At 39.5% G+C, this 26,724-nt stretch overlaps 1 protein-coding gene across 2 annotated transcripts in view; it reads right to left on the reverse strand.

Annotated features, from left to right (window-relative positions):
- Window positions 1–327: 327 nt before the first annotated feature.
- LOC150083242 (RNA-binding protein MEX3B-like) overlaps window positions 328–26,724 on the reverse strand; it is an 84,536-nt gene continuing 58,139 nt past the window's right edge. Inside the window, exons 2-3 of one of the 2 annotated variants that reach the window (XM_090377932.1) lie at window positions 1,090–1,888; window positions 328–828 (exon numbers count right to left, since the gene is read on the reverse strand). In XM_090377932.1, the coding sequence (XP_090234058.1) occupies window positions 594–828; window positions 1,090–1,888 (1,034 nt within the window). In that variant the 3' untranslated portion in view covers window positions 328–593. Of the gene's footprint in view, window positions 1,889–26,724 lie in introns of both variants that reach the window. The other variant, XM_090377931.1, reaches the window with a different exon arrangement.

Here is a 26,724-nt window from a genome sequence, read left to right on the forward strand (position 1 = left end):
ACTATGATAGATCACAAAAAACTTGAGTATGCCGCAAGCGACTATAAAATCTTGGAGGGGAGATAAAATACTCATAAAAGTGGTAAACCCACGGATTTAGGACCTTGCAGATGTTCTTTCAATGGCAACCAAACTGTGTGCAGGTTTACAATTAAAAACTACTACGATATATTCTTTCACTGGATTACAATTCCAGATAATAAGTAATACTTTACTTTCTTAAATACAAATCTTACATTAAAGAATATAAACTTTATTAATTATTATTAATATTTATTACTTTTTAATACTTACTCTCTTAGATATTTAATGAGATTGTGAGGGTAAAGGGGAAATATATATATATATATATTTTAATTTTTTTAAATTTTTTATATTTATATATATATATATTTGAGTTCTTTCTACTCCTACAGCAAGCCAAATCTCTCTGATGAAGGCTAACTCGAAACGCGTGTAAAGTGATAATGAATCCTCGGAAAACTCACCACATGGGGATGAATCATTTAAAAAAGACGAGTGAAAAAAATTGGCTAACGCTTGTGTAAAGTCAGTCATTACTTTAGTCCTATTTTTTAGGCTTAGCGTTAAGTTTAGGAGTAGATTCGTATGGCCTGAGATGCAGGCTGGCGACAGATGGGACATTCCGAGTCGGGTTTTTCACAAATGCGATTGGCACACTCCAAGCAGAACATGTTGTGACCACACGGCACAAGTGCCGCGACAACTTCACTTTCGTAACAAACGATACAGTCGCGTTTCGGTTTCCTCCCCGATGTCAGCGACTCTGTGGGACTACTTGCGACGCTGCCTGATCCTCCGCTGGAGCTGGTGGGAAATGTAGTAATGAGTACCCCATTTGTCGCGACGGCGTTTCCGTTTGGCAGTGGGGTAAAAGAAGGTAGAGAGGACAACCCATTTGTCAATGGGTCACTCCGGATCCGTCGTGCAGGTGGGTGTTCTCCAAGCACTGTTTCTGTCAGGGAGCCTGTGAGACTGTTACTGCGACGTGGTAAAGTTGCGAGTGTGGTGTTGGTGGATGTGCCACAGAATGGTGTGGCTGCACTCCTGGAAGTCCCAAATTCTGGCCATGCCGATGTGGGAGGGGGTACAACTGGGGGATCAAATGTTGGAGATTCGCCAAGCCCTTCGTCGACATCATAAAGGCCGAAGCCATTTGTGAAGCCGTTCGTGAACACTGGAGCTGCAGTATACAAGTCTGTTAACTTAGCCGTCCCATTGGACGTGGTGGGTGGGAAAGTAAAGACATTTTCTTGTGAGGTTGGTGGCGTTATGATGTTATTGCTATCTCGTGGAAAGGGACCGAATGCTGAGTTTACTTCTGATTTGTAAAGATTGTTCACGAAACCATTTGCTGCATTCATGTTTCCTGTGAAAGTCTGGTCAACACCATTGGTGTGGAAATCATTGTCCTCCACCGACTCAATAATACCACCTGTTCTCATTGCAATGTGGGCTTCGATTTCTTTTCGCGCATTCTCCACATTTTCAGGTAACCCTGTAACTTCAAAGATTGGCTCCTTATCTCTACTCGGTGTGACAATGTATGTGTTCGTCTGCTGCTGAATCCGTTTTATTGTAGCACCTTTAGGTCCCACGACCAGTCCGACGACTCGATATGGAACACGGACTTGGATTGTCGTCTGTCCAGGAATGTTTGAGTTCGGGCCTGGGACCAGAGAACCGTTCATATTGTTTTTACGTTGAGCCCTGATTTGGCTGAAATGTTCAGCCGCTGAGAGTATTTCCCGCTTTGCGGCGCTGACGTCTTCTTTCCTGCCGGTAACTACGAAGACAGGCTCCTCACCTCGGACTGGAGTCTTGATATAGGTGTTAGTTTTCGCCCTAAGGGCTTTGATTTTGCAACCTGAAAAATATATAAACATAGAAAAACAATTTAATCATAAAAAACATGAACTATTATAGACACGATATGATCAAAACATCAGAGTAATATAATTCAAAATAATGAACTTAAAGCATTAATCTAAACAGAAAAGGAAAAACGCACACAGAGTGCAGGAAAAGAAAAGTTAGGCTGCCACCTGACAAGATTTAAAATATTCATGTTATTTGGGAGGAAGATTAAGCTGCAATGTAAGTGACATAATCAAAATATAGCCGCAATATTGACTGTAAATTTCTATCAGAAAGCACTTTTTCCCCTCTGCTAAGTCAGCAGAACTGTTCACCTATTAAAAGTGGCCCTTTATGATGAAAACAGTGGAGCTAACAAGATTAAAAATTATCATCCTCGTAAACAGCACGAGAATTCTTTGTGAGAGCTGTTGAGGTCTCAGGACACAATCATATTTTCTGTCAATCTCAAGAATTATGCATAATTCTTGGAAAAAAGTGCTTTCTGATAGAAGTTTGGAAATCTGATAGTTTTCAGTAGCCATGTTCATGATTTTATAGACTTATTTCTTTTTAAACTTAATATAACTAGAGTTTTATAATAATGCTTTTCCATAAAAGATTTAGTAAAAACCCCACAAAGTACATATTTTTCCTTAATGGTTCAGATTTTGGTTTTGAAAACCAGTCAAATAGAAATGCACAGACACTAAAATGAATGAACATATCCGAAGGGAGAATATATAGATAGCAGAGTTTATTGTGTGAATAATAATTATTTTTTTTCTTTATCGTAAATTGCGTTACCGTTTTATTTTCTCTCTGTTAAAACCTCATTCCACACCAAATCAGATGGTCAGTTTCTGACCGTCTGCAGGCGGTTTTTATAAATATTTCCACTGGCGCTATTAGTTTGAACACGTGCATCAGCTGGTCAATATTCATTCACGGTTCAGCTACAAACGCATCGAAGAAGCAGTTCTTCTTATGTGTTACCTGAAAATTACAATCTATAGAAATTCAAGTCCAGTATCAACAAATATTTAATCTTCTCAACCTAAAAAAAAAACACCATCGTACAAGTACTGCTTGTTGTTGGTTTAGGGAATTATTAGGCGCATCGGCAACTATGGCCATAGTGCGCCATACAAGTGCTGCAAATGAATCATTCTGAACATAGCCATAAAGGAAGCCGAGGTTTGAGCACAGAAGATACAAATCTCATAAAGTGAAACAAATCAAGTCGAGTCGTCCCATTCTTAACCTTCGAATAAACAGCATCTCCCCATAAAGAGAAGAACATATTGTTCATTGTTAATGAGTACCATAACCCACACGGAACGTTTCAAAGATAGTTCCTCCAATGATAGGTAACTAGGCGCCTTCTGTGTATGAGCTGACAAGCAGTTGTGATAGGGTTCCAAAGTATGAGAGATAAGAGTACACGATTTAAATCAGTATAATTTTATGATACTTTTATGTGCAAACTTCGGTTTGTAATTAAAGATGCGTACAGAATGATACATTTGTATTACTTGTAAGAATTATGCCATTGGTAACCTGAAGCTTTATAGCTCTAAACCGTGATGGTTCTCAGTTACCGTAAGTCAGAGGTGCCCACACTTTCTCGGTTCACGGCGCCCTTAGTGTCCCAGTAATTTTTTTCACGGCACCCCTAGACTAAAAGAAATACCTAACACAGTGGTTTTCGACCTTTTAATATATACTTATATAATAATTTTATTCTTTAAATGACGATATTTCTTAAATTCACCTTTGTTTTGGCTATTATGTGATAATGAAAATGAAATTAATTTATACTTAATGTTCAGTTCATGCAAGAGAAGTTGGTTACAGTATCCCAAATATTATGTCTTAAGACGCATCACACTTTTCTATGCGAAACCCGGATGGCTGGTGCACAAGCACTCTTATGTCCGGACGGCGGCAAGCAAGTACGGTACATCTGTCGCATTATATCCGCGGTCATAAGCATGTCAGTACATATCGGCGGTAGTAAAAGTTGGCAGACTGCCAGTCCAAGTTCCTATTCTTCTGTCTGCTTACATCCACTGCGCATTATAATAATAAAATAAATAAATAAAAAAACAAACAAAACAGGATATTTACGTTGAGTTAGCAACGTAAGAAATATTTTTCACCACTGAGCGACCTCTTGTGGCAACAGAGGTGTGTGCGTGTGTTGTCGCTAAAATACATTTTCTTTTTTACTGTTTAGATTTCAGTTTAGCACTTTGCTGAAGTTAGCATGTCATTAGCATATATAACCTGGACTAAGTTTCATTACCACTAGTGTCAAATTATTCGATAGTCAGGTCATCAACCCTCTTAAGGTCAGTGATTTTAACGTCAGTGATAATTTACTATAAAGAAGGCAAATTTTTCTTTTTATTTCAGCATTCAAAGTAAAAAATATACAGTAAATATTAGATATATGGTTAAATATAAATAATAAAGCATCAATAGGAAATTCTTCCTAATGACGCTGGTAAAATTTTAATGATGAGATAGATATCAGATGGTAAATTGTATCAGATGAATTAGATCACGTGCTAAATTGGACTGAGACCCGCCAGTACTGATGGTAAATGTGTAAAAATCCTATTGTGTGCATCTAACCGCTTACCTAGCGCAGTGATTAGTCGCATTATTATCCTGAAAGCACTCATCTCCATCAGGCTATACGAGTACGTTTAATATTGCTGCGTGCACAGGGCTGCGATAATAGTCATGTAAATATTTAGTTTAAGTTATTGTCAGTGTGATCGGAAAAACCTATTCCCACAAAGCTATTAGTTTCATTAGTACGGTATTAGAATAAACAAATGATGCAAGGAAGCTAGATTAGAAATATAATAATAACAAAAAACTTTTCTAAAAAAAAAAAAAAAAAACTAGGAACAGTGCAATTTTTCGATGAAATTCTCAGCCTTAATAACCCTGGCAGATAATTTATTCCAGTGGTCATTGCCACTGGTGCTAAACTGGACTGAGGGGCCACCAATCAACTGAATTCATTCTCATGCACTGGTACCAGTTCTGAACAATTTTGGCCATGGCATATTATTCTGTTTGAAGAATCCATTCATACACTGCAATCATGAAGGGGTGCGCCTGGTGGTAATAATTTCCAGATAACCTCGGCATCAAAATGTTGCTCCATTGGTATCCAGAGTCCCATGTGCACCACGAAAACGCTCATCACACCACTACACCGTCACCTTCATTGTTGATACCTGGCCGGATGGGTCCATGGACTCAGGATGTTTTTGCCATATTCTGGTCCTCCCATCAGCGTGAAACAGGGGATTCAACAAACCAGACAGTTTTTCCAGTCCTCTACTGTCCAGTATTCATGTTCCTGAGCCCACCGCAACCGCACTTTTTTTATTTTTTTGATGACAGGAGTGGAATGGCTCGATGGTCAGCTGCGCTCTCCAATCCGTGACGCTCTCCAATACGACGAGCTGTGCATTCCGAATGCCTCCTTGGTTATCACTGTTTTGCTGGATTGTTATTTGAGTGGCTGTCGCCTTTCCATTACTCTGTACAGGCCAGTCTTGTAAGCCTAGAATGGCCTCTCGCATCAACAAGCTGTTTCCAACTAAAAGATCGCCATTGACTGGATGTAATTTGGATATTGGACCAATCGCAATTTCAAGTAAGACACAGTCGTACTTGAAAATCCTAATAGGGTTTCAGTTTCCGAGATATTAATACCGGCGCTTCTAGGCCAACTATCATGCCAAAGTCACTCAAATCTTATTTTCCCCATTCTCGCACATTCTTTAAAAGTAGACATGAAATCCAGTTACTTTAAAAAGTGTACTGAAATCTCAAGCTGCGAAACTCTTTGCAATCGGTGTTCCCCTAAATGTTAAATGTTCCACCAAAAATTAACATTTTTATACATTTCGATGCACTTTAAAATAAAATACTCTCGATATATCTATACTAAAAACAAATTCTTGTGATGTACTGTATTAATTTAATTAAGTGATGTATTAATAACAATACAATGGTTTTTGCACTGAAAGTGAATGGACGAAATAAAGTTCATATAGCTCCAGTGCTCTTTCAATTCTTACCCGTTCCAAAGTGTTACTTAGAAATACTGCTTTACACAATTCTTATAACACAACTCCCCCCCCCCCCGCCCCAGACAGAGATGACATTTCACAGATTTTTTGGCGTTCTATAGAATATCAAATATTACTTTATCATTGCCCCAAGTTTCCCTATGCGCATTCAGTACAAGCATTAAGTCAGCCTTTTCAAATATAATAATCAGCTCTTTGTCATTCCAATAAGCAAAACAAAGCTTATCGAAGTTAAATATGTTAGTGTTACTAACACTAACTCCGAGAAGCCTCACGTGGACTAAATCGAAGGTTAGTCCACTTGACTGGAACAATGACAACACGGGGTGCCCTACCACTTCGTGCGAAACGCCCAGAGTTCGAATCCCGTAAATAACACGAAGAATTTTTATGGGCTTTTTTCCACAATGTAGCTGAGATAATCAATCTCAGATGAGGATTGCATGGTTTTATGTGCCGGAAATTCGAATTTTTTTGTTTAGCAAACCACACGAAGGATACACGAAGTTACAGATACAACATACTGTCGCTTCATAGCCTTAATTTCCTCGGTGCTTAGCATGGGCGCGCACGCACTACCACCACCTCCATGGCGTAGATTCTTATACACGAGGGATAACCATTTAATTCGCGGACTGGTGCAAGATCTCATCTTAACTGTCATCATCTGAATCTTCTGTGGATTTCTCCCTCTCGAAATACTCTCCCCTTGAACTTTACAAACTTTCGCCACCGTTGTACCAACGCATTAAATGCTTCTTGCAAGCCATTTTTCGAAATACTGCGAAGTGCTTCCGTTGTGGCTCTGCAAGCATCGTTGAGTCGGACGTGAAACGCATGCCTTTCAGAGCTTTCTTCAGACGTAAAAACAGGAAGAAATCACACGGGGATAAGTCCGCTGAATAAGGAGGACGTGGCAAAACTTGGCACATGGCAGTGATCACTGCCTAGCCATATGGGGCCTGGCAGTCTTGATGGAGAAACTACTTCACACCAGAATATGGCCGTCCTACCAAGACACCCACTACCATACGCTTCATTCATCTCTTTAACTGTTTACGATACATTTAAGCTGTTGTTGTTGTTATTTGGTTTTTAGGAGCATTAGCAACTAAGTCCATATTGCCCCGGTGCGGTGGTCATTCCTTGACCTTTCCGCATCCTCCGTATTTGGTGGTGACGGCTCGAACCCCGGTCTAACCAAGAAGCGTGTGCTACGCACTGCTGCTCCTTCCCACCTGGCTACGGAAGCGCCATTACATTTAAGCATCGTCTGACACAATAACGAATCATATATCGCTGTTCAATCTGTATGTCCGACATGATATTTGCTTCAAAACGATCGTCAGTGACACCCAGCTAAAAAAAAACTCTTCACGCAACACTAGCTCGACAACTACTGGCATGCGCACACAGAGTCTGCTCAGCAGCGATCAGGGAGAGCGCCTCTAGCGGTTATGGAAAGTTCGCGCGCTAAACATAAAATCTTGCACCAAAACCGCAATTAAATGATCACCCTTCATATATAGTAAACGAAGCATTTTAAGCAGCTTAGCTTGGCATGGAACACGATCTGATTTAACGTTGTAATGATGACGATGAGAGTAGTGATGAAGAATAACAAAGTACTGTATTTCAGTTTTGTTTTCTTTCTCTAATATCCAACAATAAATGATGCCGATTAGCTGTGAGGTGGACGTAAATGCAATCTTTAGAGAGAGAGAGAGAGAGAGAGAGAGAGAGAAGGGAGAGGGGACCCACTGCTATGCTGCAAGGTCTATTGCCAAGAACTGAACACTTCCTTTCTTTTTTCGAAAATTGGGGTGAGCGCTGATTTTAATATATACAGTAAGCTTTTAAAATCAGAACCCTCGAGGATCGAGAGATGAAGGATTTCGGTTTTGAGGTATACCTAGCAGCTGAGAAGACAGAGGAGCACATTTCAATGAATAAATATTAAGCACAACCGAACTTATTTACATCTTTAAACATTCATGACTAAAAGGTAGTATACGAGTGATTAAAATGAATTTCAATTTGTTAAATGTGAACAAATGACAATAAACATAGTAAGCGCAGCAAACGTTGTCAAAATAGTAATGGATGTGCATCAGAGAGAGAGAGAGAGAGAGAGAGAGAGAGAGAGAGAGAGAGAGAGATACTTTCGTAGTGGAGATTAAGAAAAAATTAACCATTCTTCTTAAGAAATAATTATTATAACGAAGCAATCTTATCAGATTACACATTTTGCTTTTAACAATGTACTGTGGAGAAATTCAAATCAATTTCTTGCACGTAATGAGCCAACTGTTTGTCTGCTTTAGTCATGCAACTGCCGAGATATATAACTAATTATAATAGCAGTAGGAAAAAAACATTGGTTGTGTGGAATAAAATCCGCACATCCATCTCATCTGTCCTAAAGAGACGTCAAACTAATCACCACCTCATGCTTAAGTTAAGAAGTTTACTGCCTTATAAGATTATAAGATTTTTGCAGAACTATGTTTCTGTAGCCAGCAGGATATGAATTGTATTAACAATATTCTCACAGCAGAATAAACTTGCCTTTGTACTGAGTTGCTATGGTATTTCACTTTTCATCTTTTAAACAAATGGCCAAAAAGATTAATGGGCCATTTGGCTCAAAGATGACACTGCTATGACAGCCTGTTTCAGGACCGACTGGACTATCAGATAGCAGGTAGTCTCTAGTGACAACACTCACACAAAACAGATAGCTATATTACAAATTTAAAAACTGATTTCGTATATTGCATGACAGCTCACATCGAATAATTTCTTTACAACTGTTTTGTCTGAGTTCTACCCTTAGAGACCACTTGCTATTTGATGACGGATCAGTTAGTCTTGAAATAAGCCCTCATAGCAATCGCATCTTTCAAACAAATGGCTGATTAACAACTTGGCGAGGCAATCTGTTAGAAAGTTGTGCAATATCAGGGCATCTCATTCAAAGACAAGTGCTTGCTGGCTACAAAAGTAATTTAAAGGACAGGATACTCATGTATGTTATAAAAAGAGAAATATCACTTCATCCCCATGGATTCTTAAATACCAACGCGATCGTTGATATGAATGCTGGCCTGCTTTCTTAATATTTAGCTTTTTCTTCCCCCTTTTTTTTATAAATGTGCCGGATTTCACAGTTTATTGTGCAAAATCAGGACTGTGGCGCCCGAACCACAAGGTATCCTGCAGATTACCTGGGCACTATTCTCGGAAGGGCGAATCACAAAGAACAAGGATGTACAGATTAAGTACATATAACTGTGGAATTAACTGAAGAACCAACTAAAGTTCACAGAGGCTTTCAGTTTTTGAGGTTTACAAAAATCGAAAGTAGTACCTTTCCGGTAAATGTCCGGCTTTCACAAATGAACAAAACACCAAGCTTCATCCAGCTTCCTCTATATAAGGCAGTCATCTGATCAGTTACTTAAAAATTATAAGAAACGTTGAATCCAATGGATGGAATTCTGCTTCGTGTAATCTCTTATGAAATGTTTAAAAACCCTGATTATTCAAGTTAACCAGGGCAGTATCTGTGTAAAATTTTATGGAAAGGAATTATAATATCTCGTCTAATTGATTACCAGATAGTTTACTATTCTTCGATTCCTACACCAAACGAACAAGTATTTACAACTAAAAAGATCTAAAGAAGATGTCACAACTTTCGACTAAATTACAAGGGAACATAAAAATTGAGGCACTGAGGAAAGGGGGGGGGAAGAGTATAAACTAATTTTGGTATGTAATTTAATTTTAATACATTTAAAGGAAGTAATTAACATTAAACGACATCCATGCATTTCAGTTCATGTTTGAACCTCCGGAAATGTTCTGACTTCCGTCTGACACTCAGGAAAAACTACAAACGAACCCGCTGTTTGGATAAACTTGCACATACGGCAGTGAATACAGTGCATTTCGAAATTGTTTATCAGATGGAGTTTCACATTCCATTTCATGTTAGCAAAAAATGTTTATATCTTGAGCATACTTATCGTATTATAATATACAAGTACAATGCACAAATCTTATTTTACCAATCATCTTATTTATCAGCACTTTCCTAAAGAAATTAAAATTATAAAAAACTAACAATTGATTCTAAAGTAAACAGTTAAAAGTTGATTGTAAATATTGGGCACGTGCTTCCTTAAACCTAGAATGCTTAATCCACTAAAACTAGCTTTTTTGATAAAATTTTTGTATCCACTTCAGGATACTGTTATAAATTCAAAGTGGGTACTAATGCAACCAATCTAGTGAAGAGTACGAACAGAACAAAGTGCTCGTACAGTGAAAATTGTGGGTATAAGAAACACATTCGCAGTTATTACATATCAATTAGAGAGTGCATATAATATTACGCAGAATGGCTTCCCCATTTAAGGGGAGGAGGTTGAAAGTAAGCAGGAAACTATCTAAACATAGCATGCTTCCTGTGATCGTTTGTCCAGACGGTAGAAGTTCGTAATGAACAATACCAGTTTATTCCACCAAACACATCAGATTCTTCCGAAGTGGGGAGTTCTGACGCGTGCCGGACAGGTTCACAGGATGATAACCAATGATGTGATCGTTTGGTGTTGCTGACACAAGCCACTTTTCGTCACACGTCAACACCCAGTAAAAATGGCTCATTATTGTAATGCGAAAGGAGTGACAAGCAAATTGATAGTCTCGAGAGTTTGCTGTCGGCAATGAGTTTATGTGGAACTCATCTGCTCAGATTGAACACCTTTCCCAGTCGATACAAATGCAAACGAATGGATTCATCGCTCACAGTGAATCTTTTTTTACAAGCGCCTGGCATGTTTAGCTTGAATGGCGACTTCAGTTCGTTGTCATCAATGGCGGTCGGTCTTCCCAGACGGGTGTCACAAGTGACCCATCACCTGATTAATTTTTTAAAACTATTTTTGGGCTGTGTCTCCACTCACTGTATCTTCTTCAAAGTGTGCGCTGTAGCACAGGTATCGTCACCATCCTCCCCACACCGGGTGGAAAAGGCCCAGGTTCGAATCCAGTCGATGACGCGAGGAACTTCAATGGGCTTTTTTCACTCCGTGGCTGAGTTAGTCGGTCTCGCGTAGATATCAAGGTTTCCCCCCCCCACACAGAATCTGGGGTTTTTTGTCCAGCAAAACAGGCAAATCGACCAGAGAACACCCGCAATTTACAGACAAAATAAATATATGGGTAGATGTGACCCTAATGTCATAATTTGGTTTGTATCTTCTTCAAATATCGTGCATATCTTATGGACTGCTTGTGTAGCGTCTGTTCCCAGCTCAAATTCATAAAGTAAACATGCTCAGGTAACTATAATAGGGGCAGCCCCATCTTTTCGTCACTTCATTTTACCGAACGGCACCTCATACTTGCTAGTCATCAGTTGACTCAGTGTGTGACTTGTATTTCGAAGTGCATCGACGGTTAATAACCGGCTCATCATTTTTTTCAAAATAGTAACCTTGAAAAAACCGCATGACTTTTTTTTTTTTGTTGGTCACCTGATAATTGATGAGCGGATATGTTCGCTGTATGACAATCTACTATCGCATCTGAAATCTGTCACTAAGTGAGCACGGTTTTTATATCTTATTTTTAATTGGCACTACCACCTATCTAACGTGTGACCCATGTAAATAGCAACTACTTCTCAAGGGTAGAGTATATATAATTATATATATAATCTTTATTGTGTATAAAAGGATGTATACAATGCACCCTTCACAGCAGAAATGCCAAGGGCTTCACAAAGGCCTTGAGGACGGGGCCGACATCGAAATTCGGGTTCATCTCCCAGGGCCAACAGTATAATAAATTTCAGTTAAATTATTCACAATATATTAAAAAGATATTAACAGTATTTTTAACATTATATACAATATTATACAGACACTTTTTGAATTTATTATACTGCCCACATTACTGTGCAGTTTACCTGGTTGAGTTTAGGCCATCAAGGATCTGTCTCCGGTATTTGCGATCCTTGGCAAATTTGTAGAGATCGCCGTCGATTGCTTGGACTGTGATAAGCATCTGCATGGGGTGAAAACGGTCGCTAAGGGCTCTATTGGTTGGCTAGAAGTGTGGGAGCTAACCTCAGTCCGGGTGGAGGGATACTCCAGCTGCACAGTTCCCATATGTTTTGTTCCGAGATTATTCCAGTGGTCATTTTGGCAGTTAGGGTGAAGCGTGTTTCCATCATAAGATTTGGCAGTCGGGCAAAGTTTAGTGCGGTTGCCATAGCACTTGTTCTTTGCTGAGGTGGACGATGATGTTATGTGTGATCCAACCAAGGAGCCAGTGTTTGGAGGAGTACACGCGCTTGATATTCGCGGGGGCTCATATTTCTGAGACGTATAACACGACAGAGTATACAGAGGTGTATATTTACCGCTGAGTCACAGCCAGATCCTTAACGTGTAGTAGTTGTTTGGTAGTCCAGCGCATTTTGCAGAATTTTATGAGCCTGTTAATGTGGTGGTTGAAGGTCAGTTTGCAATCGAAAACGACTCCCAAGTCCGTACGTATATCTACCACTGGAAGGAGAATGCCATCTAGAGAGGCTTGGTGCTTCAAAGAAAAGACAATTTGGGCTGATTTTGCAGGATTAATAAGTAGTCCAAATTGGTGGAGATAGGATTCTAAGTCGTGTAACTTTCGATTAATCTTTTCATTGATGTTTGAGATATGCTCGCCGGGGTTAATCTGGGTGTGTAGCTTAATATCGTCAGCACAGCAGATTATGTCTTCTCTTTGTTGCACAAACGGAATAATGACTGCAGTAAATAATGCTCCGGAGAGGACTCCGCCTTGGGGAACTCCCGCAGTGATTTTTCTTGAGATTATATCTTGATCCGCTGTAAAAAGAATGATTCTGTCAGAAAGCAGGGTTGTGATAAACCACAACATGCCACCTTTTATATGGAAGTAATTTTCTAGGAGGTGAACGAGCGAGGGAATACTGATTGAGTCGAAGGCAGCTTCCAGGTCGATGTACGTGACGGCAATTTCTCCTTTAGTACCCCAGTACATTCTGGTGGATATCGTATATACATACAACGAACGGAAAATTACACACACAAAAGATGGTGCCAATTTCACATACCGCATGCCGACGTAGCCTAACTTCAGGATGACGTGGCTTAACTAGGAACCGCACTTTATACGAGGGCAGGGGTAGAAATCGCGCGGCTGTTCTTTCTCAATCAGTGAACGTGACAGTTATGTCAGGTTTGCCAGCCAAGTGGTCAAGAGAAAGGGTACACAAGTACTCGTTCTTTCAGTGACCTCGGTTCAAGCCTGTATGACTACTAAATACGTCGCTGTTTCATGTATTCTCTATCTTGTGAACGCCTGTGACCGTATGGTAGTACCGGAGTATAAACATTCATTTACGTCTGAAAGGAACCATTTATCCGATGTTGGGCTGCGGAGCCATGCAAAAACATGTAATGATGGCGGTGTTATGCACCAAAGCAATTAAGGCCATGAGGAGTCAGTCTGTTGAGTCTTTAATCGATCATATTCCACGGCCAGTTTTCTATTGGCTGACGAAAAACTCGTTTCAGGGAGAAGAAACCATGCGAACCTCACTCGAGACTCAATTTAGCCACGCTGTGAGAAGGAAAAAAAAAAACCCTTAAAAATTTTTCGTCACTGATAAGAGTCGAACGTAGGCCTTTTCCCACCCGGTGCGTGTGGCCGGTGATGATTACAACCAATGTGTTACTCGCGAGGACGAAAGTCTTGTGGTCGATGTCTCAAGCAAATGCAGCCATGGTTGTATTTGCCTGGTCTTAATGCTGATCATGTGGTTACACATGATCAGTGCAGGAATTAATGACTGGATCCAGAAGAACTGGAACAACTACATTCAAATGATAGCAAGAGGAAAGGTTTATAACACCACCTCGACAGTGTTCGGACCGCATGACTCCCACAGCAACTCTTGTGTCTGCCTCTGTGCAGCATAACCGATGTGCAAAGCTTGTTATACAGATTTGCTCGCACATTATTGGAAGGGCTACTTATGAATGGGGGAGGGGACAAAATTTGTTGCTTTGTGCAAGCATCTCTTTGGTTGATCACCCCAGCTTGTATTATGTGCTTAAGGGTCACAATGATTACACAGAGGTAAGGAGAGAATTTCATCTTGCATAACAACATACTGGTTAATATTTATTAGAGACATAGTTATCCAATCAATTTCTTAATCCCTACAAGAGCAATAAAAAGATCGAAAACCTTAAACGTTGTTATCCATAACATTAATAGTCTCTACAAGAGCTTATGAAGTTCTTGTGGACATTAGCATTACTGCCACATGGGCTACTTGATAGCCACATGGACAGCATGCGGTATAGCTGTGTCTTGTAATGCAGTCAGGTGAACCACACTTCCCGTTGACCAGCAATTCATATTCCATTGACACTTCATTCTTGATAAATATGTCATCCTCAGTAACGTGTACTGTGTCGTTTTCTGTTTAGAATCTACTTATTAAAAACCACTTAACTGTAAAGTTGCAATCACAGCTTTCGTTTGCGACTGCTGCTCAACTTTTGGAAATCAGTGTAATAGGAAAAAGGGAGAGATAGAACTAAGGTCTCCCCTTTTAATATATATATTTTTGCATTTTTTTTTTTTAATGAAGCTATTTTATATACGAGAAAGGTTCTTTTGCGATCGTAGGTATTTTTAAATATGTATTTTCACAAGAATAGCATGTTACAAGTGTCCTCGTGTGGGTTAATTGTAAGATTTAAACTGATGGGAAACTAAATATACCTCAGAGATTTTGCCAGAATTGACCTCATTAGTTAGTGTTCCATTACTGTACTCAAATGCTGGCGGCAAAACCTGAAAAGTTAATTTTCAGATATCTTAGCATCTTCATTCTGTTGCCGAGTCACCAATATGGTTTTCATCCTAAAAATTTACTCTATCCATTTTCGCTTGTATTTGTCGTTGGGCCTTATCCGCCAACCGTTCATAAGGATGTGCTGGTGGACCCGTCACTATTAAAATTAGTTTAAAACAGCCCTCATCAAAGAGTACAGTACAGATGCTAGTGACTAGTTCTATCAAACTGGCAATGTGTTCAAGATGCTCGAGGAGAGTAAGTGTTATTACCAATATCGCATCTGCATCCTCCAAAGTCAGCGCTGTATCACGAAAAAAGGGAAAGTTTAAAAGACTTTGCACCAGGTAATAACACAAAAGTTGGATTCTTTTCATATAAGACCAGTGATTCACGTGCTGCGTGAATCCGACAAGAAACAGAGGAAACTGTAGTGCTCAGAGACCCTAGTGATGTAATAACAAACAAAACGTTTTGTTTATTACATTTCTATTGCGAACGTGCGATTGTATGGTGTACCACTTCCGGATTATTGGTTCCAACTCCGCTGATAACGAAAATGCGCATAATGTTGCTATTAACCAAAGCGTTTCTGCATCATTGTAACCGATTCGTCGATGAACTGAAACGATTTTGTTGTGCTACTTGGCGAGATTGACCCTAGTTTTGTTGCACAGGTCGGGAACCGTCTTATCTTCAAAGGAACTGACCTACCGCATCGAGCTCAGTCACCTCTGATCTAACGCCCGCTTGTGGAGGAGAAAGTTGCCGTATGATCCTGCATCTCTATAAGAGCTGAAGAGAAAATATAATACGTTTTCTACACAGAATATAGATAGAAACATCGAAATGTTTTAAAACTTTGAACATATTCTACGAAAGTAGTTTCATTTATTCTTAGTCATACTGTTTTATATATAACGTGAAGTAATATCACGTTTTTTATATAACGTGAAGTATTTGAGTACTGTATTTTCAATTATTTCCAAGAAGTTGACATAGAAATAATGATTCAGTTGGCTCTCTGCATAGTGGTACACTGTGCCACTAAATTGTCGTATAGATTTTTTTTTTTTTTGGGCCCCACGACAGAAACACAGTACTTTATTCATGGAAATGCCCAGCGTGCATCTTAATAAATAGTGCAAGTAACATCTATCAAGAGTCGTCGCCTTATCGATGCATAATAAAATACAAACAGAATGTACACAATATCAAAGCTCACAAGAATGGCAAAAGCATTTTTTAATGATTTATTTTGACGAAGCTTCTGGAAGTTATCGAGATGTAAAAGAACTGGATTGACCGGTTATTGTTTTATGGTATTTCAGCTGCTAACGCTCATGGAAAGGATATATTTATAGCAGTTAACAACAGGATGTACAAGTTTATTGCTAATTGGCTCCAGCAGCATTCATCTTTTTTATTTTTAAAGTTTTATTTATTTATTAATAACAATCCTAGTGTCACTGTGATTATCGGATAGCATAAATAAGTAGTGCAATGCCACATGAGGAAATGAGTAATCTCAACCCCCCCTACCCCCACCGGGATACTTAATCTGTTGCTGTTTGAATAGAAAGGAAAATCCTTTCGGAAATCTAATGCTACAAAAACCACCTTGAGTTTAGGACAAATACTTTTTTTTGAAAAAACAATGCGTGCAGAAAATCAAGTAAACATTTGTTTTTAATATACAAAGCAGACAATCTTGAAATTATGTTCTACAATTTTAAAAATGGTAAACGCATACCCAGTTGCAACTTTAACATGTGTCGACAACAAAATCGTCTGATGTAATCACATCTGAGTTTCGAACCAACTACAATACAAAACTGCATCGTGTATTTCACTTCACGACTACCCCCGCACACAGACGAACTGACGCACACTCAGTTGTCACGGACATTATCGTCTGCAAAATGATTGCTTCTGATCTTATTCTACATTTGAAAAATTATACACTTTCGATAAGGCATAAGGAAATACGAAGGTGGACAAACAATAATGAAGCGGAGCCTCTTCTCCGTGTGTGTATATGTAAGGAAGGATTTCGTTTTTAGTAAGGCATACGAGTAAGAGGAGCAAAATCCTCAGAAGAAGCACTACGACGTAGTTTTCTGCTTCAGATACGGCACGCGAGGTTAAACTAGGACAAGGACAAGGTCAACCAGGCTGCTGCACGTTGCTTAGATCTCGTCGCTGCTTTCTCGTCAATGGCTTATTAATGCTTACAGTACACCGAAATAGCGCTTATCTATATGAATAATTATATTCGAATATTTTTCAGTTAAGAAAGAGGAGATCATGAATGTTCATCCAACTGAATTTTAAAAACTAAAATTCCTATTCACGATACTGGAAAATGGCAAAATTAATTAGCAAGAATATATCTAGAAATCTGGAGAAAGGTCCTCTTGGATATGGAATCATGGCTTAAGGAAAACTAAATCAATGATTGAACGAAGTCTGAAACGACTTTTCCTTATCATACTGATTGCCAGTAAACAGCAGCAGCACATACATAAAGATGTCTGGTTGGGGATGAACATGAAATGTATGAAGTGAAATCATTGTTACTGTTCATGCAACAATGGCCTAATTTGTTGGGTTTTTAGGTGCATCAGCAACTTAGGACACATTGCGCAATTGTGTATTATATCTGTACTAGTGTGTGTTCAGGGGCCGATTTGCCAAGGGGAAAACCTTACTTCCTCCAATTGAGATCTGCTAATTACAGCTTGGATTAAAGAAGGCTTTGTAATTTCTTCAGTCATAGGTGGGAATCGAACTAGGACCTCTCCAAACTGACAAGTGGCGAAATCACTATATGTACTTGTCAAGGAAGACTAGACTGGCCTAATTCACTGAGGCAAAAGACATTGTTCAGAGATATCTTCCGCTATATCAAACTAAAGCATGCAAGAAATATGAACTGTTACAATTTATCTCGGTCTTCCCGAATTGTCCCCCCCCCAAATAATAATAATACATAAATTAATTAAATAATAATAATATACGAGTTGATATGAATTTTGATAATGTCTTTCGTGAAATGAACAGAGTTACTGGAAGCCAAAAATTATCTAATTATCAGAATACTCTAATTACAACAGATCAACCGAAGTGCCGAAACAGCGGTAAAATGAATCATAGGAGGGCACTACACTACACTACCCTAAGATCTGAAATTCATAAGATCTTAGTCTGCAAGAGGATAAATAATAAATCATATAAAAAAAGTTTCGTAGAGGCGGATGCAGACAGTTTTTCTGAAGGTGGGGGGATGGGCGATATAATGATGGTAATATGTGACTGACAGTAACTGAAAATTAAGATCAAATTTTGCTTGAATTTATCATGGAATTTTTAACCAGCCATTAATATTATACTTCAATACGAACAGTAACTGAAAATTAAGCTCAAATTTTGCTTGAATTTATCTAGAATTTTTAACTAGCCATTAATATTATACTTCAATACGAACAGTAACTATACTCAACTTAATACAAACAAGGTATTTACTCCAATTTACTGGGGGAAGGGTTAAGGAGGGAGTTAGCCACGGCAGACCTTTGCCCCACCTGGATTCGCCACTGGCCTTTGTACGTAACTAGGATGCCGATTTATATGATCATGCAACTTGCGATGACAAGCAAACGTAAGGGATGCAATACAGGCGGAGAGCTCATGATAGCGATTAGGGGACAGTCGATTTCAAGAGCATTCCGCCTAAAGAAACGCTTGCAAATCGCATGCAAATTAAGACAAAGAAGAGGAGGTGAGGACATTTTTTGCTACACGATTATAAAATTAAATAGTTAATGATTTTGACGTAATGGTACAGGAATCTTCATAAGGAATGTAATGAAATCATTTCATTTATCACATAAAAATTCCAATTGGCATATACGTTAGGCAGTCAACTACGTACCACTTCTACAGCTGGCTAATGCCAACGAGCTACTACATTGATCAATAAAACGCAAATACTATGAAACAGTCACGAACGCTTCTACTGCCTGGTGATATACATGGTCCAAATAAATTAAAAATCTTAAAAGTGTTCATGCAATGCAGTTCACAAAGAAAGCTGCCTATTTTGAAATGACTTTTGCGTTTAATGAAATTGACTCATAAGGATTTCATCGCCTTTGTTGAAAATCTGATACCTCTGCACGAAAATTTCACATAAAACTGGATTCAAAAATTCTTCTCGATTCAATTTACCATGATTACTTGAATATGATTATTCAATATGCATGTTGTTGTAAATCCAAAGTTAACTTTTAATGATTTTCAAAAGTACACGAAACCAGTACGTGGAACTAGTAAACGTGGCCTTGAAGATGTTCAGAGATAAGTGAAAAACAATTGATAAAACCATAATGTTTCCTAAGTGTTGCGAGCAGCTGGGACTAATTAACAGTCAACCCAGCCTTCCGGTGACTACATGCAATATTGCCACAAAACTCTCAAATAGCACAACTTGCTGACTGATGTTCTTAGCCAATTATTACACCATCTGAAGTGACTCATAAAATTCACCTGTAACCAATACTGCTATTAGATTAGTATGGGCAAATTATGCAAGAAAGCATAATAAACCCTTTCTGCATCAGGAAGCCAACAGTTTCTGCACAACGAACTTTAGCACAAATTTTTATATATTATTTTAATTGGGCGTCCTAAAATGGGACTGTGGTGTCTAACGTTGCGAATTTGAAATCGGTCAGTATTCCCCACCCCCCAACAGGAGTTATGTAATAATCTTTTCAGTTTCATAATTTTATATACTGAGCTACCACTTTATTAGGTAGACCTTTCTAATATGAAGTGGATCCCTCTTTAGCTCCCAGGACAGCCTGAATTCGTCGTGGTATGGACTCCATCAGATGTGGATTCGAAGCATATCACAGGGATGATGATCTACACTGACTCCACCGCTCCCCAAATCTGTTGCAAATTTGATGGTTGCAATCTATTTCCAGGAGCTCGTTTCGTCTTATCCCACAAGTGCTCAACTGAAATCGATCTGGTGACTAGAGGAGGCTACCACACTAGGCTAGGCTAATTCACTCGCACGTTCCTGGAATCAGTTCCGTACAATTCTGAGCTAGTGACAAGGCGCATCATCCCGTTGAAAATCCATCGCAGCTGGACACCCTGCGGCTATGAAGGGAAGCTCTTCGTCGAAAACAATTTCCTGATAAGCTGTGGCATCCAAATGTTTCTCTACTGGTATCAAGAGAGACAATGAGAGAAAAAAAAAAAAAAAAAAAAAAAACACTCCACAGTCCCCTTTTAGAATGCCAATCAGCCTGTACTGTTGATACTCGGCAAGAAGGGTCTATGGATTCGTGCTGTTTGCGCCATATTATGGTCCTCCTATTGGTATGAAACAGCAGTAACCGGGATTCGTCACACCAAGTAAGTTTTTCCAATCCTCCAATATCCAAGCATTCGAGTTCCTGACAGGAGTGGAACCAGTTCGGCCATAAGCTGCGATACCCCATCAGTGTAAAGGTATGGCAAAATGTGCATTCTGAAATGTCTCATTGTTCACCATTGTTATCGTGGGTTGTTATTTCACTGACTGTAACCTTTCTGTTACTCGGCATGCACAAGTCTTCTCAGCTTCTGTTGGCCAATCACACCAACTTGCTGTTTCTGACCATAGTATCGCCACAGCAGCTTGTGCGCCATTAAACACACACACACACACACACACACACACACACACACACACACACACACACACACACACACACACACACACACACACACACACACACACACACACACACACACACACACACTTCTTAATGTGAGGATCTGGCAGAAATTTGGAATCACATATAAGCTAAGGGAAGAAGAGCCAAAAGTGGTTCTAAACTTACTTAGGTGTTACAAATTAATGTGACAAATCTTCCATGCAGTGTAAACAGGTGGCTAAGAAGGCACATGGTGTCCTGTCCATAATTTATAGATACTTTTTGTTAGTAGGGAGAAGGACGTCATCATTCCTCTATATAAGACAATGGTTAGACCGCATTTGAAATGCGGTCTAACCATCGGTATTCAGATCTGGAGACATGATCAAAGAAAGACAGAACTTCTGGAGAAGGTTAAAAGAGAGGTATCGAGATTAGTGATGAGTGCAAAATGAATGAGGTCGGTTTTGCCTCGTAAGTGAGACAAGAACCAGTTGGAACATAAATAAAATCCCAGGGAGAAGATTAGATCTTATGAAGTTTATCTATGGGCAGCAGGTTGTCAAAAGGTTTCCTCCCAACATGACAGAAAAGTGAGTATTTGATTTGATTTTTAGTATTATTAATATATATATATTTTGGATGATGAAGAAAACGTCTGTTTTCTTACATAATTTAGCCGTTAAAAAGGTTGTTCTGCCTGTATGAAAGAACCCAACAAAACAGTTATATCAGCTGTAGTATAATTTTGAAGAGTTTATTTCTCATACGAATGCAAAGTATATATATATATATATATATATATATATATATTAATCTTATACATGTGTATATGTATAGGGAGACACCTGGAACGTCTGTTCAACTTCGCCTCGTGTCTCTGTGAAGAACAGTCAACTGCAAAAGGGCCAGAAATATGTTGTAGGTTTGTGTGTATTCTGTGTGTTCTATTGTTCTGTTCTGACCTCTTGACAACCCAGAAGCATCAGTCACCTGGACAGATGATTCTGGGTACTCGTCCACACCACGGGATGGTGGGCCAGGATCCTCTCGGGCCCATTCCAAAGGAGAGGAAAAAAAAAAAAAAAAAAAAAGAGAGGAAGAGAAAGAGAAAGAAGGCACAGAGAGAGAGAGAGAGAGAGAGAGAGAGAGAGAGAGAGAGAGAGAGAGAGAGAGAGAGAGAGAGAGAGAGAGAGAGAGAGAGAGAGAGACCCAACCTATGGTGCTGATTATGATAGCAAAAACTAAAATTAAATATAGTTAAATAAGAGGAAAAAAATACATTGGTGCTAGTTGGGATAAAAAAAAAATATAAAAATTAATTAATAAATGTAAGAATAAATAAAGACAGTGGTGCTGGTTAAAAAAAAAAAAAAAAATCAGTACTAGTTAAGAATAATAACAACAATAAAAGTAGTCTTCAACAAGTACTCTTGTATCCAGGATAATTCAGAAGTCGAATTGATGACCTTTAAAGGATCAGTGCAATGACAATTCTTGCGTACACGACCCATAGAATAAAATATAGCTAATTTTGGTGTCCAGCACTACACAGAAATCTCCGAGTGTCCTCTGAAAGTACATGTTTTGTTATCCAGGATAGCAGAGAAGCAAACTGTTTTCCCACTGACACAGGTGTTTTTGGTGGTCAGTTTTGGTTCGCTACTCCGGCGTTGATTCTCTTTCTGCGAGGAAACGCTTCGGAGGCAAAGTTCTGAAGAGCTGAAAGATGGTTCTTATTCTGTATAAGCACCTCCTCCCACCCTGGAGAGAGAGATCTGGAACTTCAGTTCGGAGCTTCACCCTAAGATCGTCGTAGATTTCACAGTTAAAGACCAGGTGACTCCAATCTTCTGTATTCCAGCAGCAGCAGAGATCTGTGCTATGCAAGCCAAACTGATAAAGTTTTTGATTGAGAGACCCATGTCCAGTTACTAGAAAGGAAGTTTCCAAAAGAGACTCTGATCTCACAAGTGACTAAACCAAACTAAACTGACAACCCAACCAGGACAACCAGAGAAGAGACCTGACAGGGCAATTGCCCCATGCACGAACTGTATGAGTGTGACTTCCCACGACAGTGTCATCTACCGGACAGGACAACCAGACTCAGACAACCAGAAAAGAGACCTGACCGGACAAATGTCCTACGTATGACAACATGGACTTCCATTGGCCCCAAGCTACACTCTCTTGTGTGGTCCTATCCTTCCCTCTCTCCCCGGTGGGGGGACAACGTCCCCCCTCTTTTTTTTCGCCTGGAGGGGCGTGGACATACCCCACTGATCACCCGGGGTTGTCTTCTCTATTGACCCCATATTTCTGCCTTTCTCTTCAGTCTCCCCCCTTTACTCTACCTATACACCAGCGTACGACCCAAACGTCTAAATTTAACTACGTAAAATTGAACTGCGTTATTAACGTTTAGGCTTTTCCAATTCCAGAGTTTCCTCAAGATTTTTTAAAAAATTTTTTTTTTTTAAGGTCCTAATCTCAGGAAATTAGGTGGCAGGAACTGCCAGAGTGCTATATTAAAATACTGGTGTACCTGACTTGCCTACACGGGGCTTAGTGTGGGCAATGGTGGGTCCGATTAGGGGTCCAACGGCTAAAAGGTCAGAAGTCCAACGGTACATGACATTACATTTACAATATCCGTACAATTTTAAATCTCTGGCCTTTACAGTGTACTGTAACACACGACAATGTAGCCGTAGTAATAGTAGTAATGTCATGTGATGCAAGAAAGTAAGTGTATGAGCTTATGCAGCATCATAAAAAAAAAAAAAAAAAAAAATATCACACCATTCCCCCCAAATGCCTGTCCAGTTCCTCCTTAAATTTGTTTAACCTATCAACTTCCACAATGACAGATGGAAGTTTGTTCTAGCAATTAACCACCCGCTGGCTAAAGGCGCATTTCCGCACATCTATTCTACATCTGTCTTTTCTTAATTTGAATTCATACTCCCTTAGGTTCGTAATCTGAACAAGTGGAAGGATCCCATAAGAATTCAGTATGCTCAACCCATTCAAGGCCTTATACACCTTGATCAGATCACCGCACAGGTGCCTCCTCTCCAGCCACTGCAATTTGCAGAACTTAAGCCTCTCTTGGTAAGAGGATCCCTTCATCCCCCTCACCAATCTTTTTGCCCTTCTCTATACACGCTCAAGCAAATCTACATCCTTCCTAAAATGAGTGCTGCGTACAGGCCTCCAGACCTGTACGCAGTACTGAAGGCGTGACCTGACCATTGCCTTATACAGAGGGACAATCATCTCCTTTTTCCTGCTAGCAAAATTCCTATATATCATTGACAAAACCCTATGACCTGGCCTGGCAGCCTGTCTGCACTGCTCAGAAAACTTCAATCTGACTGCACAATTACTCCCAGGTCTTTTTCATTTTCTACCACCTTAAGTGTAGGTTTTTCGCTGGGGTTACTTCTACCCATATGCAGTACTTTGCATTTGTCAAGGTTAAACTTCAGTTGCCACTTCTCAGCCCATCTGCCCAAATTTTCTAGATCCTGTTGCAGTAGCACACTTCTGCAAACTTCGACACTAAGCCTGATATACCTTCATCAATATCATTGACAAATAAACAAAACAAAGGTGGACACCCAACACTGAACCCTGTGGGCCTCCACTAATAATAGTAGTCCACGAAGAGCAGCACCCATTGATTACCACCCTCTGTCTTCTCCCACTCAACCATCCTTTTATCCATTGTAGCAACTTAATACCATTCTGCTCCAATTTGTACAATAGTCTTCCATGCGCAACAGTGTCAAAAGCTTTCCTGAAATCCAAATATATGATATCAAAACTATTTTTCGCATCCAGTTCCTTTGTAACCACATCATAATATCCTATCAAATTTGTCAGACAAGACTTTCCCTTAACAAACCCATTCTGTGCCTGAATTATTGCTGCAGTCTTGTCTAGATGATCCTGCAATGCATCTTTAACCGGTGACTCCATTATTTTACACGGAACAGAAGTTAAACTAACTGGTCTGTAATTATTCGTGTCACCCTTCGATCTCCCTTTGTGAATTGGGGACACATTTGCACATCTCCAGTCCGTGGGAACCTCCCCTGAGTCCAAGGATTCTCTCATAATTATGGCTAAGGGTTTGCTTAGTTGTTTTGCCGTCTCTTTTAATATAACTGGATAGATCCCATCCATCCCAGGTGCCTTTCTTACGTTTAACTTCAACAATTTCTCCTCCACTTTGCTCTCAGTTATTACAAAATCATTAAGCACCCTGCTACAATTTGATAACCTGCCATTTTCAAACCTTAATAACTCCTCATGTGTAAATGTAGATGCAAAATACTAATTCAGTTTGTTTGCTATCTGAGCAGGATCGTCAACAGTCGAACCATCGATATCAAGTGGACCAATCTGATTCATCCCCTTCCTTTTAGAGTTTATATAAGTAAAGAAATTCTTGCTGTTTTTCTTAGCATCCTTTGTCAAAGATTTCTCGTAATCTGCCTTTGCCTGCCTAACCTCCTTTGTGACCTGATTACAGACTAGCTTATATCTGCCATAGGCTTCTGAGTCGCTTGATAATTTATATGCATCCCAAGCATTTTTCTTCTCTGTGACGAGTCTCATTAGTTCATTTGAAAACTATTTAGGCCTAAACCTTGAACAGTATTTCTTAATAGGTATGAAACCTTTAGTAGCTTCCACGATTAATTCCTTGAATGCTTCCCACTTAGAATTTACTGTTGGTAACATCGTCAGTTGATCTCACTGTACAGAATTTAAAAACTGTCTCAGACCACACGGAGATGGGGGAAATCCCTGGTGCCGTTAGACCCTAAACACACTTTACACAGTTAAGGAGCATGAGGTTTTAACCGATTTAGAGAGCAAGAAGGTCACACCAGGCTATATATATATATATATATACTGTATATACTCTGCTCTCTTGGTCGGTTGACCTGTTTTGTTGGACGAAAAACCCGAGTTTCAAGGAGTTAAAAATGTTGTATGTACTCGCCAGACACCAACTAATTCAGCCACGGAGTGGAAGAAAAGTCCATCAAAGTTCCTCGCGTCACTAACAGGTTTCGAACCCAGGCCTTTTCCAACCGCTGTGGAGAGGACGGTGATTATAACTACTGTGATACCAGCGAGAACGACATAAAAGTATATATATATAATAATAAAATAAATAAAGGTACGTTGCCGGTTTCAGGCGCATCAGCACCCTAGGCCATATTCGCCGTACAATTATTGCGTGAGTAAAAATAATAGGTACAAAAGCAACTGCATTCACGCTGGAAGTGAGCAGATTGCGGAAATAAAGGACGGGGCCAGGCGTTGAGCTAAGCAACTTCCAACGAAAGTTATCGTAGGATACCATATTAGTAGTCAATCTGTACGTGCATTGAAGCAAATCCTAATCACAAAAGGGAAACGTTATGGTGCTAGTATATCGCAGAAACCGATAGAAAGCTACCAGGGGCCGTTTTGGAAGAGTGGTACGTGAATCTCGTCAATCCTCATCGGATATTGTCAACCATGAAGTCACGAAGATCACAGGAACTGATATCAGTACAGAGTCAATACACAGAGGGCTGTAGTACACAAACCAAACATCACAGCACGTAGTGCACAGATATAACATTTTGGTCGCAGAAGGTGATGGACAAACAAAAATATTTCCATCCTACCTTCATAATTTTCTCTACCACGTTTCAAAATATGCAAGCACGCAGTCCGCTCGTAACTGCCCACTGGAACGTTGGAAAGGCGTGTTATGGATGTTGAATCACGGTACACGGTGTTCCGATCTGATGGCCGTGTCTGGATTTGGCAGATGCACAGAGAAAGTTATTTACCAGAGTTATTTACAAAAGGTCTTTTTAACTGTGAAATTTGATAGAGCTGCCTGTGGTCACTCCTGAAAGAGTGAACATCACGTGGCACTTTGATATTTTAAAAAGTTGACCAACCCGCGACACGAGCAGTTCTCGTCACCTCCTCGTGACATCTATTCAGTATGAACAAACATTTGTAACGTATTACTATTTTACTTTTATTTAAAAATTGTTTCGTTTTTATCGCAAGCACTTTTGCATAA

The sequence above is a fragment of the Mastigoproctus giganteus genome, chromosome 7 (genome assembly GCF_048544385.1).
Source record: "Mastigoproctus giganteus isolate SK-2022 chromosome 7, ASM4854438v1, whole genome shotgun sequence".
NCBI classification, from domain to species: Eukaryota; Metazoa; Arthropoda; class Arachnida; order Uropygi; family Thelyphonidae; genus Mastigoproctus; species Mastigoproctus giganteus.